At 37.0% G+C, this 16083-nt stretch overlaps 1 protein-coding gene across 1 annotated transcript; it reads left to right on the plus strand.

The window, feature by feature from the left end:
• The first annotated feature begins 3818 nt into the window (after positions 1 to 3818).
• Positions 3819 to 4996, plus strand: LOC122068600 (PI-PLC X-box domain-containing protein DDB_G0293730-like). The gene has a single exon (XM_042632464.1). It carries the CDS (start codon positions 3854 to 3856, stop codon positions 4805 to 4807), a length of 954 nt encoding a protein of 317 aa, XP_042488398.1. The 5' UTR covers positions 3819 to 3853; the 3' UTR covers positions 4808 to 4996.
• Positions 4997 to 16083: the final 11087 nt, after the last annotated feature.

The raw sequence follows: 16083 nt of genomic DNA on the forward strand, positions 1-16083 counted from the left end.
TTTGTGTCTCCTATGCCTTGATTCAAAAGTTGAGGCCTTCCAATACCTTGATGCAAGACTCAACACTTTGATTCTTGTTTCAAGATAAGTAATGACTTCCAAGTGAGCTTTCTTTGTATCTTTCCAATGCTAGCTTAAATGCCAAACTTAAGCTCACAAGTTGAGGAGTCAAAGGAGTTGAGGTGAAAATCCACTAAGAATATGAAGAGTTTTAACCCTAAGAACTCCTACGATATCTCAACCGTCGATTCTACTTGAGTTTCTATGGCTGAGATTAAACCTTTACATTGCATAATAAAACTAAAAAAATATTAATCAAGGGTTTTATTTGCATTAGGGATTAAACCTAAATGCTAGGCCTTAGGCTGGACTTCTACATATGTTGGTCAAGCTTGCATCATTTTCCCATTCTTCAAAAGAATTCGTTCTTGGATTCTTATTCCACCCAAAAAGTATTTGAACTCTCCCTGGATCAAATGGGAGCATAGGAATTTCATCAAGCATGTGATCACCTGTAAAATTGGTAAGGGACACAATAAAAGTAGTTTCTTTACAGGAAAAGGTAGTGTTCCATGTCATCCCTTTAATTGTTACCATTGAATTGTACACTTCAACAATATTGATATTCGCTATTGAGTTGCTAATAGTTTCAGCAAACGTGAGACCAAAAGATGGTGAAAACATTGTTAAGAAAAGATCAATATATGCTTTATATGTGTCAGACCTATAATGCGGGTAGTTTTTGTTCCATGCACAAATAAATTTAAAAAAATTGTTGTTCATCTTCCCAAAGATGAATTCTGCTGGAGATGGTGGTATGGGCTTTGCAACTTCAAGTGATGAATGTGAGAGGTTGAGAATAGGGTTCCTTTCAAGTGTCTCTTGAGGAATGTCACCAATAACCTCGTGACTTACCTCATTTTTAAAATAAAAAATTGACTCAAGCAAGTTGACGTCACCATATTCATGAGGTTTTTCTGTTGGATATTCATCGAATACTGGTGGTGTACATAGATCAATACATGTCATGGGGGTGTAAGGAAGACAATCCTCCAAATCTGGTAGTACTTTACAAAATGGCCAGATGTTATTTTGAGTTTTTGAATGAAATTTTGATTTGTCATTGATACTTCTCATATGAACAGATCTTTGATTCTTTGAAAGATGAAAATCAATCTTTAGATGTCTTCTTAATCGGATGTTTGAACGACATGGAGTTTTCTTTAATCGTTCAATCTGAAGAAGCAAACCAACCATTTGATGTTGAAATTGTAACTTCTCAACATCAAAAGCTAATTTAGCAATATGTTGTTGATGTTGAAAATTAACATCTCTACCCCTTATTTGAATTGAACGCATGGTTCTCTCCTCCAAAGCTCTGATACCAAATGATGCAATCTCCCTCACAGGATTGCCTGAATATAATGATCGAGAGAGTACTTGACTTTGTAGATAAAATCAATTCCAAACAGAATGACCTTCTGCCAGTAATTTGGGTATATCTTTTTGGTACGATATCAGATTAAAGTGATTCAAATTGAGAATTAAATATAAGAGGTGGGGCTACAACTTTTAAGAGATACAAATTGTTGAGATTCTGGGTGAAAAAATGTTTAAAAGTGCTACAACATTACTACACTTACACAGTCTGAATTTGAAAATAATGGCTTAAAAAATTCAACTCTTCCAAGTTAGATTTTTGAGGGGTGTCACTTCAACTCTTCAATGTTGAAGGCTCATCTCTTCTAGGCTTATTGAAAGCCCAATCTCTTCAAGAATGGGTGAAACACAACTTGGTTTCATAAGAAGAACTCTTCTAGGTTCATAAGAAGCTTGTAGCAACTTTAAAATTTACTTTGATTCAATTACATATATATATATATATATATATTTTTTTTTTTGTTACTTTGAAATTTTCTTTGATTCAATTGTCTTGTGTGTCTCTACAACTCAAGATTTCTCCTCTTTATATAGGACTACAACCTTTAACCTAGGAGACTACAACCATCTTTTAGAATTTCAAGTTGTGACATAGACCAATCATAAAATACATTAAAAAATAAAAACTCAATAAAAATATTAAAAATAGAAAATGTAGATGAGGTCTTCCATTTGTTGAAGTCTCTCATGCCTTAATTCAAGAATTGAGGTCTTCCAATGCCTTGATGCAAGAATCAACACTTTGATTCTTGTTTGAAGATGAGTAATGATTTCCAAATGAGTTTTCTTTGTATCTTTCCAATGCTAGCTCAAATGTCAAACTTGAGCTCACAAGTTGAGGAGTCAAAGGAGTTGAGATGGAAATCCACTAAGAATGTGAAGAGTTTTAACCTTAAGAGCTCCTACGATATCTCAACCGTCGATTCCAATTGAATTTCTATGGCTAAAATTAAACATTTACATTGCATAATAAAACTAAAAAAATATTAATCAAGGGTTTTATTTGCATTATGGATCAAACCTAAATGCTAGGCCTTAGGCTGGACTCCTACATATGTTGGCCGAGCTTGCATCAAATATTCATCAACCTTTTATATATGTATTAAGGAAGAGGGTTCCTACACGCCCATTGTGATAACCTTTTCCGCATAGTTCTTTATCTTTCACCACATAGACACAAAATGAGTTGATATTATGTTGATAGATGAATGGAGAAAACTAAAGGCCTTTGGTATTTAGTCAAATGAATTGGCCATGCATCAAATTTTAAAGTCATATTCAATCAAAGACATTCTCACCATTTATTGGGATTTTTCCAATAATTTTTTTTCCATTCATTTGTTTACTGAAATAAAAAAAAAAATCATTTCTTTATGGATTCTCAAACTTTATTTTTACTTAGGCAACCAATTCACTCATTCGGCTTAAGAGTTGACCATGTGAAATGAGACTATAGGAAGGCCTCCCCGAGTAAGACATCCAGGAAACTATTTCTTTTTAATTTTTAAATCCCATGCACCAATATGATTTCGACAAACTATAGATAGATTAAGCTGCCCAAAGTTTACTTCAAAAAATAAAATATAGGCCTCACAAAATAAAATAAAATATAACATTAATTTTATTTATTTTTAATCCATAAAGAAGAAATTTTCCATCAATGGTGATGTGACTGAGTGATTGAACTCTTATATCATCAATACTTCTCATTCCTTTCACATAACGTACAAAACACTCTTTCCTACTTCAACCTGACGTGATCCCTTGTCATTTGCAAATCAACTATGGTATCAACCAAACATAATTGGCACACCTGGGCTTTGACATGGTGGTTTGCAATGTTCAGTAGAGTTAATGCTTGGGGGTTGGTCACCTGATTAATTTATCTCAAGTGCATCAATGTTTGATTTGCACGAATTTCCTTATTTCCCTACAAGCATGGCTATAGTCTACGCTTGGCTACTATATGAGTCTACTATGTAATAAGCCTATAAACTTGAATCAAAATATAAAAAAGCCATACATAATGCCTAGTCTTTTTCTTTTGTGCAAGACCCACAGTAGGGTCAGATAGAGAACCCACGAGGGGACAAAACCAAGACCCAGTAGAATGTGAAATGGGGATATAAATACCCACCCCACTAAGAGGAAGAGTAGGTACCTACTCATTAGAAATTTTCAAAATTCCTCATGACGTGTATGGAGATGAATAAAAATTAAGGTAATAATGGGATCCACATCCCCTTAACACATGTCATCTAAAACAGTGTAAACACTTCACGCAAAAGACAAACCTTTTCTTCAACGTCCAACAAAAAAAAAGATAAGATAAAAAGGCAAGACCAAAGTGGAATTGAGGAAGCATTAAACCATCTTCTTCTTCTTCTTCTTCTTCCTCTCCTTTCATTTGAGAATGGCTTCAGAAATTAGATCCCTGGTGGAGCACGAAAAAGCTGTTAGATCCGAGGAGAAGACTCTTAAAGATCTCCAACAGAAATCTGGAAACCAATTCCCTGGTTCAGATTACCATCGTCAAGATAGGAAGAATTGGATGAATGGTCTTAACCCACATAGAATTCCCATAAACAAGATCATTTGGCCAGGCACCCATGACTCAGCAACCAATGAGATTGGCATCCCAGACATCACTCGCCCTTTCGCCCAATGCCAATCCTTATCCATCTATGATCAACTTGTATTGGGAACCCGAGTCTTAGATATCCGAGTTCAAGAAGATCGCCGAGTCTGCCATGGGATCCTTCTAAGCTATAGCATCGATGTTGTCCTCAACGACATCAAGAAGTTCATCTCTGAGACTACATCTGAGATTATAATTCTCGAGATACGCACCGAGTTTGGCCATCAAGATCCACCTGAATTTGATAACTACTTAGTTAGCCAACTCAGTGAGTTATTAATCCACCAGGACGACCAGGTTTTTGAGAAGACAGTGGCTGAGTTGCTGCCCAAGCGTGTTATTTGTGTGTGGAAGCCATCCAAGTCGCCGCCACCCAAGTCCGGTGATCCACTGTGGAGCTCCGCCTACTTGAAGGATAACTGGATTGATACTGACTTGCCGTGGACTAAGTTTCAAAGCAATATGAAGTATTTGAGTGAGCAACCGCCGGCGGCGACAAGGAAATTTTTTTATAGGGTTGAGAATACAGTGACACCACAGGCTAATAATCCTGATGTTATTGTGAAGTCAGTGACTTGGAGGATTCATCCTTATGCAAGGCTTTTCATTTCGCAGTGTTCTAAAGATTATAGAGATCGGCTTCAAATCTTCTCATCAGATTTTATTGATGAAGATTTTGTTGATGCATGTGTGGGGTTTACTTTTGCTAAAATAGAAGGGAATGCTTGAGTGTTCTTGGGATTGTAGCTGCCATGGTTTGTCTTGTAAACTTTTTTTTTTTTTTTTTTCTGTTCTTTGATCATTCTGCTTTCTGACGATCTGTGATTTATTTGTATTGTTGAAATGAAGGGGACAAACATATGCTTGTTCTTAATTCGGTTCTGTTTGGAAAAAACATGTACCTGCAATCTCTCCAGTGTTCTTCTGAAACCGTTTCAAGAAATTTTCTAAGTGAAAACATTAATTCTCTCTCTCTATCTCTAACGAGGGTTTAGAGGCCTTGGGCTGACCATTCTCCTGGGTCCAGTGGACCCCATAATCATTGGATCAGGATTGATTGAAAAGTCAAACTAATCCCATTAATCCCATTATGAGTGATCCAAAGGTATTGTCAAGATGATTTGAACACAAGTATATGTTTTACCCATGATAATTCACCAATGGATAAACCCCTTAAGTCTCTCTCTCTCTCTCTCTCTCTCATTTACAGGCCTTCGACTTTACTATTTTCCTGGGTCCAACTGACTCCACAATCATTGGATCACATCATTAATCCCCTATGAATGGCCCTTAAGGTACTGTCAAGGTGATTCGAATCCCTGGGTCCAGTTGACCCTACAATCATTGGATCACATCATTAATCCCCTATGAACCCTGGGTCCAGTTGACCCTACAATCATTGGATCACATCATTAATCCCCTATGAATGGCCCTTAAGGTACTGTCAAGGTGATCAAGGTGATTCGAACACAAGTAAGACGGTGAGACGTTTTACCCATTACAATTCACTAATAGACCAAACTCTCTCTCTCTCTCTCACAAATAAAAAAGAAGTGAAGCGCACAAAGGAGAGCAACACCGGTCTTTTCATATTTGCATTACTCTAGACGTTTTCTATGTTAGACTAACAAGGTTTTTTCTTTTTCTTAATAAATGATAATCCTAGTTAAAACATCCTCAGTCCCAACCTAATGTTGCTTTGGTGTAATCATATCTCTCTCTAGCTTTATTAAATTTTAGGGTCCACTTGTGAAAGTGCTTTTGGTCTTGGCAATGTCAGTCAAATAATGCTACTCACCTACCTCATGTTGGCATAATTGCATTAAAGAGTTTATTGACAATTGAATTGAAGAATGCAAAACAAATGAAGCAACTTATCATCATGTGCAGAAGAACTAAAGAAGTCGTGAGAAGGATGTAGAAAGGGGGCACCTCCATCCACATCTTGTTCACACTACGCCAGAGTGATGATTTCACACTACAACCATGGTGTGCGCATGCATTTGATTTTCTTCCACTCCTGTCATCTATAAATATGGAGCAATGGAGGGGAGCTTATTCCAACTGAAGCAATAACGAGAATTGAGTTTAGGAAGTGCTTTTATCTGAAGTGTTTTTTTGTTGGGTTGGGAATTTACTTGTAGGAAGATTTTGAGTGTATTTATTCTCTATATATGTATTTTTTTAGGGGATTTTCCGAAAATGATATCGTGAGAGAGATTCTTTGTTGAGTAGGCTCCACATAGGGGTGTAAATTGTAATGTTAAGGCTTCCCATCCTGCTCTAGAAGACTCTGCATGGTAATGTTTCTATTTTAAAAAACCGATTCTAGCCCTAACACAGTTTTTTTGTGTTTAAAAGGATGGATAAATGTGCTGGTTTGACCTATCTCAAAAATTTGGTTGCATTAAATCTAGTCATCTCAACTCGGTCCCAACTATGGTTTAAGAACCTTATTCAGACATAAGATTGGCATCCATTGTTACCTATTTGAATCATTTCGAAATCAATTCATAATTGAGATGAACCCTAGAAATTGGAATTGGGAAAAAGATAGATTTCTATAAATCTATAATTTTTTTTTCTTGAGTTTTTTTTTTTTTTCAAAAGATTTGTAGATCTTGCCAAAAAAGGTAGGCTTCGTTTTTTTAATTGACTAAAGCTGCGTTAGGTAGTCATCCAAAAAAACATTTCTGACATTTTGCTGTTGCATGCGAATAAAAAAAAGGGAATAAAGCATTGATGTAACTTGGTGTTTTCCATTTTTTTGGAATGAAAAGGGAAAAAAAAACACTAGAAACACAAAATGATGGAACGACGAAACATTTTTTTGTCATTTTGGTTTAGTTTCAAACAAAAAAAATCAACTAGGGTAATCGTTCCTGAAATAGGTTCAACAACCATCATTTTTTTTCGTTTTAAAATGACATTTTGACACAGAAACTGATTTTTTTTTATGCAAAACATCGTTTCTAGAACTGAATGACTACCAAACACAGCCTAAATAACAGAATAACTGACCATAAAAATTTGGGCAATTTACCACGCCACCACCTAGAGAATGCCAGTATTATAGCAAAACCCCCTCTGTTTCACCAAATTAGACTCAGACCCCCTGCTATCAGTCTCTGTTAAAGAATATACCATATATGCTGATGTCAGCTAGTATATATTTTTTTAAATACCAAAATATCCTTGCTCTAGTATCTCTCTCTCTCCTTTCTCTTTCATTTCTTTCCTTTTTTTGAATCTTCCCTAACTTATCAAACCACTCCTCCTCCTCCACCGAAGATCTCACTCTCCACTTCCGTAAACGTGACCCTTCAAGTGCTCCCACCATCGTTGCCCCTGACCAAATCATCTATTTTTCGATTCTGCTGCACTTCGTTTCTTGTATTGAAACCCTGATTTTGAACCCTCGATGGGAGTTTCAATCCTCCTTCCAAATCCTATGCTCTGTTTCAAAGCTCGATTTGGGTGCATTGCCATTGCAAGTGCTCCAATCACCATGAAAGAGGTTTTAACTCTAAGTCACTCTCACTTCGAACGGTTCACGACTCTCTCTCTCTCTCTCTCTCTCTCTCCATTTGTTAAAAAACATCTCTACTTTCAGCCGAACAAGGAAAAAGAGAGAAAAATAAGATGGAAAAACAGAAAAAAAAAAAAAAGATACTCAGCTTTACATTCAACCGAACCAAGAGGAAGGATAGAGAAATCAATTGAAGAAAAGATCATATCCCTCTTTTCCCGTTTTTGTTTCGTTTCTCACCCCCCAAAGAACCCTAATCAGCGCCAACCACACCTCTGCTCATTTCTGCTCTCACTCGGTTTTTTTTTTTTTTTTTTTTTTTTTTTTTTTTTTTTCTGTTTTCCATATCTTGATTCATTTTTTTTGCTCTCGTTAGGTTTCTAGTTTTTCCAGAATTTTTTTCCTATTCTTATTTTGGTTTTTTGAAGAGAAAGAAAGAAGGAAAATCTCCGGCGGTCATGGTGCCTACGACTGTGATATTCATCCCATGAATTTATCCCTATTGAGAGATTTGACCTTTTAAAGAAACCTGCAATGGTTTTGGTGTGTCCGAAACCTGCAACGGTAAATCATGTGTGTTTGACTAATTTGGTGTGTCCGAAGCATCGGAAGTAGAGAATTCTTCTTAAAGCATGTGTGTTGGGGTGGCAGATTCGCTCGTAACGAAGGTTTAAACCTTGAGGAAGAAGATGAAGATGATCTTCGCCGTCCGTCGCTGATCCTGCCGCCGCCATGATCTTCGGTGCTCTGAACGATCACCTCTGCTTTTGATGTCTCAGTGAAGGTGAGTATAGGTAGGGGTGAAGAGGAATTGGGTTAACACATGTCTTTTGATGACAAGGGTATAATGATAATTTTAACTCTTCACTTAACAGTGACTGACGGCAAAGGGACTGAGTCTAATTTGGTAAAAGAGAGGTGGTGTTTCTACAATATTGGCATTCTCCAAGGGATGGCGCTGTAAATTACCCTAAAATTTTTGAAGATCAAAATTGTACATCCATGGCCAATTCCAAAACAGGTTGCAAGAATTGATTAGCTAAAATCAGGTTTAGTTTCAACTCCTTGCAACTTTCCAATATCTTCTTCACAGACACTTTAAATATTTTATACCACCTGAGTTTCAGGTACTAGATCTATGGCAATAAGGTCACTATCGTTGATGCTTCATTGCCAATTACCCCTCTTGCAAGATGCCCAGAGAAATTGGTCCAGAAATGGGCCCCCGGTTTGGGTCTAATTGAATATGGTTCCACTCAAACAATCAAGAATCAGGAATCGGATATCAGATCAGTGAATTGCCTGATTCAGATCGGAATCAGCGGATAGAAATCCTCGCCTGGTTCAAGCAAGTTGAGCTGGGGGGGATCATCTGTAGCCGTATGCTTGACTAGAACCTGTCTAAGGCTCTATTTGGTGTTAGATTTCTATTTTTGTTTCTATTTCTATTTTAGATTAATTTTTAAAATAAATTAAAAATTAATTTTTTTATCAAGAAATTGAAATTGTTTGATTTCATCAATTGAAAAATATTTCAAGTGAAGGTTTACGCAGCTACAGTCTACGACACTTCAGTGTGCCACTTGGGCCGATCCAAAGGCCCAGCCCAATCCAATACACATTTATGCCTCATTTCTCTTGGGCTGAACCATGTTGCCTCCCTAACCAGGCTATAAGGGTTGGGCCGGTGGCCATGCGGCACCCTCAAGGTTCAACATTTTTCCAACTTCACATGAGATTAGCATCCGTTGTTACCTATTTAACCATATCGAAATCAGCTTGAAATTGGGTGAGAACACTAGAAATTGGACTTGAAAACAAGATACAAAGAATTCTATAAGCCTATGATTTTTGAGTTTTTTATTCAAAAAATTTGAATATCAAAGGGTATTCATGGCCAATTCAAAACCAAACAATCCTTAAGATCCAAAAGTTCCAATTCCTTGCAACTTTCCAATATCTTCTTCACGGACCCTCTGGATATTCCAGACCACCTGGGTTTCAAGTACTCGATCATTGGCAAAAAGGCCACTATTGTTGATGCTTTTTCATGGCCCGTGATCTCTCTTGTAAGAAGCCCAGGAAACTGGGATATTTTTCATTGATTTGGCCAAGAATGTCCTTAGATAGGGTGTCACCTCTAAACGTATGCTTAACTAGAATTGGCTAAGGTTCTCTTTGGTTCGATTTCTATTTTAGATTGATTTTTTAAGATAAATCAATAGATAAATTTTTGGTCAAGAAATTGAAATTATTTGATTTCATCGATTGAAAATATTTTAAGAATAAGAAATCTATTTGATAGTCCAATTATAAGAATAATTTCTCTTTGTTTATGATGATGATGATGATAATAATCATAATTATGATAATGATGATAGTATTGATACTAAGAATAATAAATATAATATAAATACTAAAAATGTGGAGGCCTAGGGTTTGTAGAAAGTCTGATTCTAATAATTCAGAGAAGGTTACAAAGTAAGGAATGCAAGAGCTACAGAGTAATCAATACTTAGGTTTTGCATGGAGAGGGTGGTGCAGTGCGGGATTCATCTTATGTTGGTTGGTATGGTGGTCAGGTCATGATAGTTTGATGCTTTCAGGAGTATTCAAGAATTGGTAACAATTGATAAGATAATTCATCGTTTAAAGCTTCCATCTTAAAACCAGTTGGCTTGAAGTGGGGTGGCCTCTTGTGGCTCTTATACAATATAGTTGAATTAACCACAGTCGATGTGGGACTATCTCAATACTCCCCCTTACGTGCATGCCTTTTATGGCTCTGTCTTTGTGGGTCGGGCAAGGAATCCATCAATGTAATCACTCTAATACAATGTTAAAGCTTTCATCTTAAAACCAAGTGACTTGAAGTTGAGTGGCCTCTTGTGGTTCTTATACAAGATAGTTGAGTTACCCACAGTCGATGTAGAACTATCTCAATATTCACAAACATCTAGTGATGTTCCTATTTCACAAGGGAGGGGTCACAAACCCAAGTGTGTTGGCCAAAACCACTAAAATTATCATGAAAATAGTATATTGAAAATATAAGGGGCATAAATAATGGCAAGGCATAGTCTTTCCTTGAGACAAATGGTTAAAAAACACAACTCGTTGGTGGTATTTTTAACAGAGCCGAAGACAAGTCCAGGTAAGTTTAAAAAAAAAAGGTAAATCTATGGGTTTCTATATTGAATTTATTCATAATGTTCAATCTAATAAGAATATTAATCTCTGGGTTGTTTAGACGGAGGATATTGTTATCCTCAAAGTTGAATACCTTTTTTTTTTTTTTTTTTTTTTTTTTTTTCTGGTGTGGGGCAGAAGTTATTTTTGTTTGTTGTTTACGCTAATTGCTTCAAAGCACAAAGATGGAAGTTGTGACTAGATTTGGCCTCCATTTCAAGATCAACTAAGGGTTCCATTAAACTACCTAAAAAACAAAAAAACCTAAAATCTAAGGGGAAAGGATGGATATGCTAACTGTAGGCCCAAATCTGTGTCTTTCTCTCTTCTCCGCCACCTGGTAAAGTACCCTATGTCTTTTCCATCTTAGTCCACCTATTGGTTGAGCCGCTAGCTCTAGGAAACTTGACTGCACACCTAACCTGCTCCTTAAACCTAATCACATACTTAAATCCTTTAATTGGTGTTACAGATGACGACTAGGTTGGTTTAGGTAGGTCGAGGACAATCGCTAACGTAGTTGGTGTTGCTTAATTGGTGCAATAAAGCCCAGGGTCTCGAGTGGTCTTGGTTTCTAGCCTCCTGATCCTCATCTCCCCCATCCTCTCCTCCACCCGACCCCACCCCCACCCCAAAGGGGGGGCGGAACCCTATAAAAAACACTAGGCTAGTTCATGGAAGCTGAGTTAGGATATCATCTCTAGGAAGCTGATTTAGGGTGTCATCTCTAGATGTATGCTTGACTAAAACCTATCTATGACTATTACGCTTGATTTCTTCATTATAATAGAAATAAAATAGAATAGAATTTCTAAAGTAGAAGAAGTTTTATTTCAAATTTGAAATTAAAATTAATTTCATTCTTAACTTTAATGAGAATATGGTTAATTTGATGGGTAAAACAGTAATTCACGTTAAAATAAAACACCACACTTTTATTCTCCTGAAGGTCACACCACCAGCATGCCCGCACCATCATGCTACCACCACAAACACCACCACCACCGACCACCTACCACTGCAATCTCTTCTCGCCCCCACCCCCCTTCTCGACCCTGCCGGCCTTGGTCACCACCTTTCTCTCAAAGAAATATAGAGAATCTATTCTCAAAAATTGAACTACCAAAAGAATTTCCTATTCTTAAAATATTTTCAGATTGATGTAACCAAAACAATTGCAATTTCTATATCTATTTGTCGATTATTTCATGAATCAATCCAAAATTGAAATATAAATTATACCACATTTTTTATGAACTCATGAAGGGGCCACTTGGCCACACTTATCATTAACTACTGACCGACTATTACTATATTTCAAGAAGGCAGGGTGTGGCAGGATCAAACCAATAACCTTCTTAGGCACTGTTTGATAACGTTTCTGTCGTTTCTGTTTCAAGAAATGGCAGAAACGGAAAAGAAAGTGCTTGATAATACTTGTTTCTGGAAACATTTCCGGCAGACTTTGGTGTTTGATAAATGTTGTTTCTGGGAACGTTTTTGACATTAGTTGATGTTGCACATTTGTTAAGTTTTAGAGAATCTCATAACCCTTATTCCGACCAAGGATACAAGCGACCGAACGACCTTCCAATTGTCCATATTTTAACTTACATCATGTTGTGTTTGTTCCTAAAACATATTAATTATACAATACCGTCCGAGTACGCCAAATGTCTTACATTATTTTCAGCAGTTGTCATGACCGTCTAACTGTCACCTTTGTTTATGTCCATCTTATTAATTGCATCCAGGATATCTGTATATATCCTTCTTTTTTCCTTAGACACATCAATCTTGTTTTTCAATTCTCTAGACTTAGCCTCTTCACCTTTGATTGCTCTTTCCAAGTACCCCTTCACAAAATCAGAGGAGGGTGCTGATGAAGAAGAATGAAGAAGAGTGGCCTTTAACCACCGAACTGCTTATGCCACAATCGGATGAATGTGCACTTGATGAACTGCTGTCTCTAGAAATCCAGCCAAAAAAATTGCAACCTCGTTCTTGGGCCTGTAATTAGATTCAACTGAATTACGACAATAATTCACATAATATAGGTCAAATGTACTTTCAAAAATGAAGGAAAATAGTTATACCCCGGTTGATTTAGGACAACACCAGAATTGACGATTAAAGTTTGTTGTGGTCTTAGAGACGCGTACCTTACATTGTCCCTCGCCATAATCACATAAGTGAAATTTATTTACCCACATAAGAAATTCATTATGTCTCGGACATTTGAAGTACGATCTACCTCTATTAGGCCTTTGCTTCGTTGTGAACTTTTCGAACAACCCATTACAGTATTCACACTTTGCCATTAAGGTGTCACTTGAAGACATCTGTAGAGCACAAATAATACAAATCATACCAAAGTATAATGTTCGGAAAAAAAATTACTAATTAGTTACACCATACAAACACATTAGCAGAAAACATTTACTCAATTTTTGTTCAAATGTTTAATATAAAACGAATGAGATTGGCAAACATTTAAGATCCATCTAACGGAATCGTAGCCATTCTCCTAGAAATAGCCAACTGATTGGCTATATTTAGGTGCACTATGGACATTTGTCTCACTGAGCGTCTCTATGACATATCAGATGTTGAAGCACAGTACACATGAGGCTCATGATTCATAGGGTTCTCCACAGGTTGTTCGCTTCCAAGCTCATTAAATAACCGATCTTGAATTGCTTATTCTTTGATGTAATTGTGGATCCCACAACAAGCGACCATGATTCTTGTTTGATCTTTAATGTCATATGCCTTCATACTTCTCAGTATGTGGAATCTATTTTTCAAGACACCGAATGTTCTCTCAATAACATTCCTCAGTGACGACTGTCTATGATTAAACAATTCCTTAGCTGTTCTAGGCCTAGGTCTACCCTCACCGTAATCTTGTAAGTGATACCTTTGTCCCAGAAATGGCACCAAATACCCCAGTTGATTAGCGTAGCCTGAGTCAACAGAATAATATTTGCCTTCAATTATTATGAAAATATGTATGGGATTAGATACCTATTCTATATCATACATATACGAAAGGACAACTATAATTTAATAAGATATTTATACTTGGTGGCGGATGAGGAAACCCTAAGGTATCATTGCTTCTTGCTGCCTCAAACACCCTAGCATCGTGTGCACCATCTTCCCAACCCACATACATAAATGTGAATCGCATGTCGAAAGAACATGCACACATAACATTCTGTGTGACCATACTCTTCTGATTTCGATAACGTGTCTCCTCCGACCTAGGTAAGATGGCACTCATATAGGTGCCATCAATAGCACTAATGCAATCCTAATTTTCAGTCCACATAGGTTAGTCCATTTAATTGTGTAAAGTGCACTGAAATTTCAGGGAAATCATCGAAAAAGGAGTTCAATCCAAAAGTCTCAGTTACCTTGAAATATGGATAGTACTTTGGATTGTTGGCTATCTCTAGAGGTACCACCTTAAAATTTGCTGGCCTGATTGTCTCAAGTGACAAATTGAGCATAGCTTACAAGATTGTGTGGAAGACAACACTAATCGTCTGCCCTGACCGATTGAGTCTCCGTTGTGTTTGTTTGTTACTCAAACCTTGACCTACTATCATGAGAAACATTATTAACTGCTCATCTACTCGAATGAAACAACTGTCCTCTAACCTGCCTCTATGTACCATTCTGTCTCGCAGGTTGAGAAATACATGTCTTTCAAGTCTAAACTCTTGGTAGCACACGTCTGCATGTCATGCATGAATCTCAGCTATCCTAACAGGTCCTATGTAACTACTATCATTCAAAGATTCTCTCATCCTATAGGTGCTGAGCATGTTTTCGAATTGGTATAACATTATCAGGTCATCATCATCACTAGATGACCATGTGATGTTGGTATCAGGTTGATTTGACATCCCTGTAATTATTACACACATTCAATAGACCAGAAGCATACATTCCCTATATGTAAAATGTGTAGCATTAATGGTTAGAAAAAAAAAATTAACACATCCATAATACTGCCTACAATGACCCATAAGCATTAGCTTAATTGTCCTAGTTGCAAAATCCCTATAATCAAGATTTTCAAACCTATTAAAAAGCATACACCCATCTAGAAATCATCATAATTCACAAGTATTTACTTTCCTATCTAAATGATGAAATAACGATGATCCTGTATGAAATAGTTAAAAACAACACACCAATCCAAAAAGCATCATAGTTGACAATCATTAACATTCCTGTATATATGTTGAGTGCCAACTTTCCTGTAACAAATAGTTTAGAAAAATCATCCAACAATTCTGGAATCATGGTAATCCAAAACCACATGCATTACCTGTATATCTGCTACTATATATCTAACATCTTCTATTAAATATTGTAGAAAAAGCATACACCATCCAAAGTGTAGTCACGATTGCATAGCAGTAACCATCAAGCACATGCAAACAAATTCAAACAAAGAAGCAGAAGTCAAAGCATCCCAATCCTTAAACCATTACTAGAAAGAAGAGTAGGTAGAAACGTATGTAAGTCGAAACGAGTGATGTAAAAGTTCCAAAAAAAAAAAAAACTAGTCCAACTGTCTCGAAAACTAATGACTAACAAACTGATTCCAATCAGGGCAACTCCTTCAGATGTCGTATCATCCACAACCTCCTATCCTGCCTCACTTCCACAAAAGACATGCGCCAACCAGGATCAATGTGTATCTTCTGCTAAGCCAGCACATACAACTCCAACGGGATATCATCTAAAGTGTCTAGCAGCTTCTGACAGCTCATCATACTATATGGTCCATCAACAATAGGATCAAGAGGTCGGACAATGGCAGAGGTGGTAGAGGAGGTGCCCTTTTCTATCCTCCATCGGACAAACTGTTTGAAGTCCTCAACGGAGTTCGTGACTATCTGTGTCTGACTCTTCCTCCTACGCTCCGTAGGAGTCCTGTCAAGGTCCCGCTTTGGAGGACAGATTTGTTAGGTGTGCCACTACAACCTTCACTATCATCATGATCAGTCTCATGTAAATCATCGTCATCAATACCAATGTTAGTGGACCCAGGAGTAACGGCAGTAGTCCGTGAAAGAACTCTATCCCCACTGGCAGTTGAGTCGGAGAAGATCTCTAACAACTCTGGCCACCATGGAAGACCATTTCTTCTATACTTAGCCCTTTGTTTGCCTGTAATTCAAAATTTTCCGAATTGGTCATCACATTTTGTTGAAGTAGTAAATTGTAATCCAATAATATGACAAAGAATGTTCATACCTAAATAGCA

This window comes from Macadamia integrifolia, unplaced genomic scaffold, assembly GCF_013358625.1.
Source record: "Macadamia integrifolia cultivar HAES 741 unplaced genomic scaffold, SCU_Mint_v3 scaffold445, whole genome shotgun sequence".
Taxonomy (NCBI): Eukaryota; Viridiplantae; Streptophyta; class Magnoliopsida; order Proteales; family Proteaceae; genus Macadamia; species Macadamia integrifolia.

Bases quoted from the DNA above. Each gene is read 5' to 3' on its own strand.
- LOC122068600 (XM_042632464.1), top strand. From the start codon at position 3,854: ATGGCTTCAGAAATTAGATCCCTGGTGGAGCACGAAAAAGCTGTTAGA.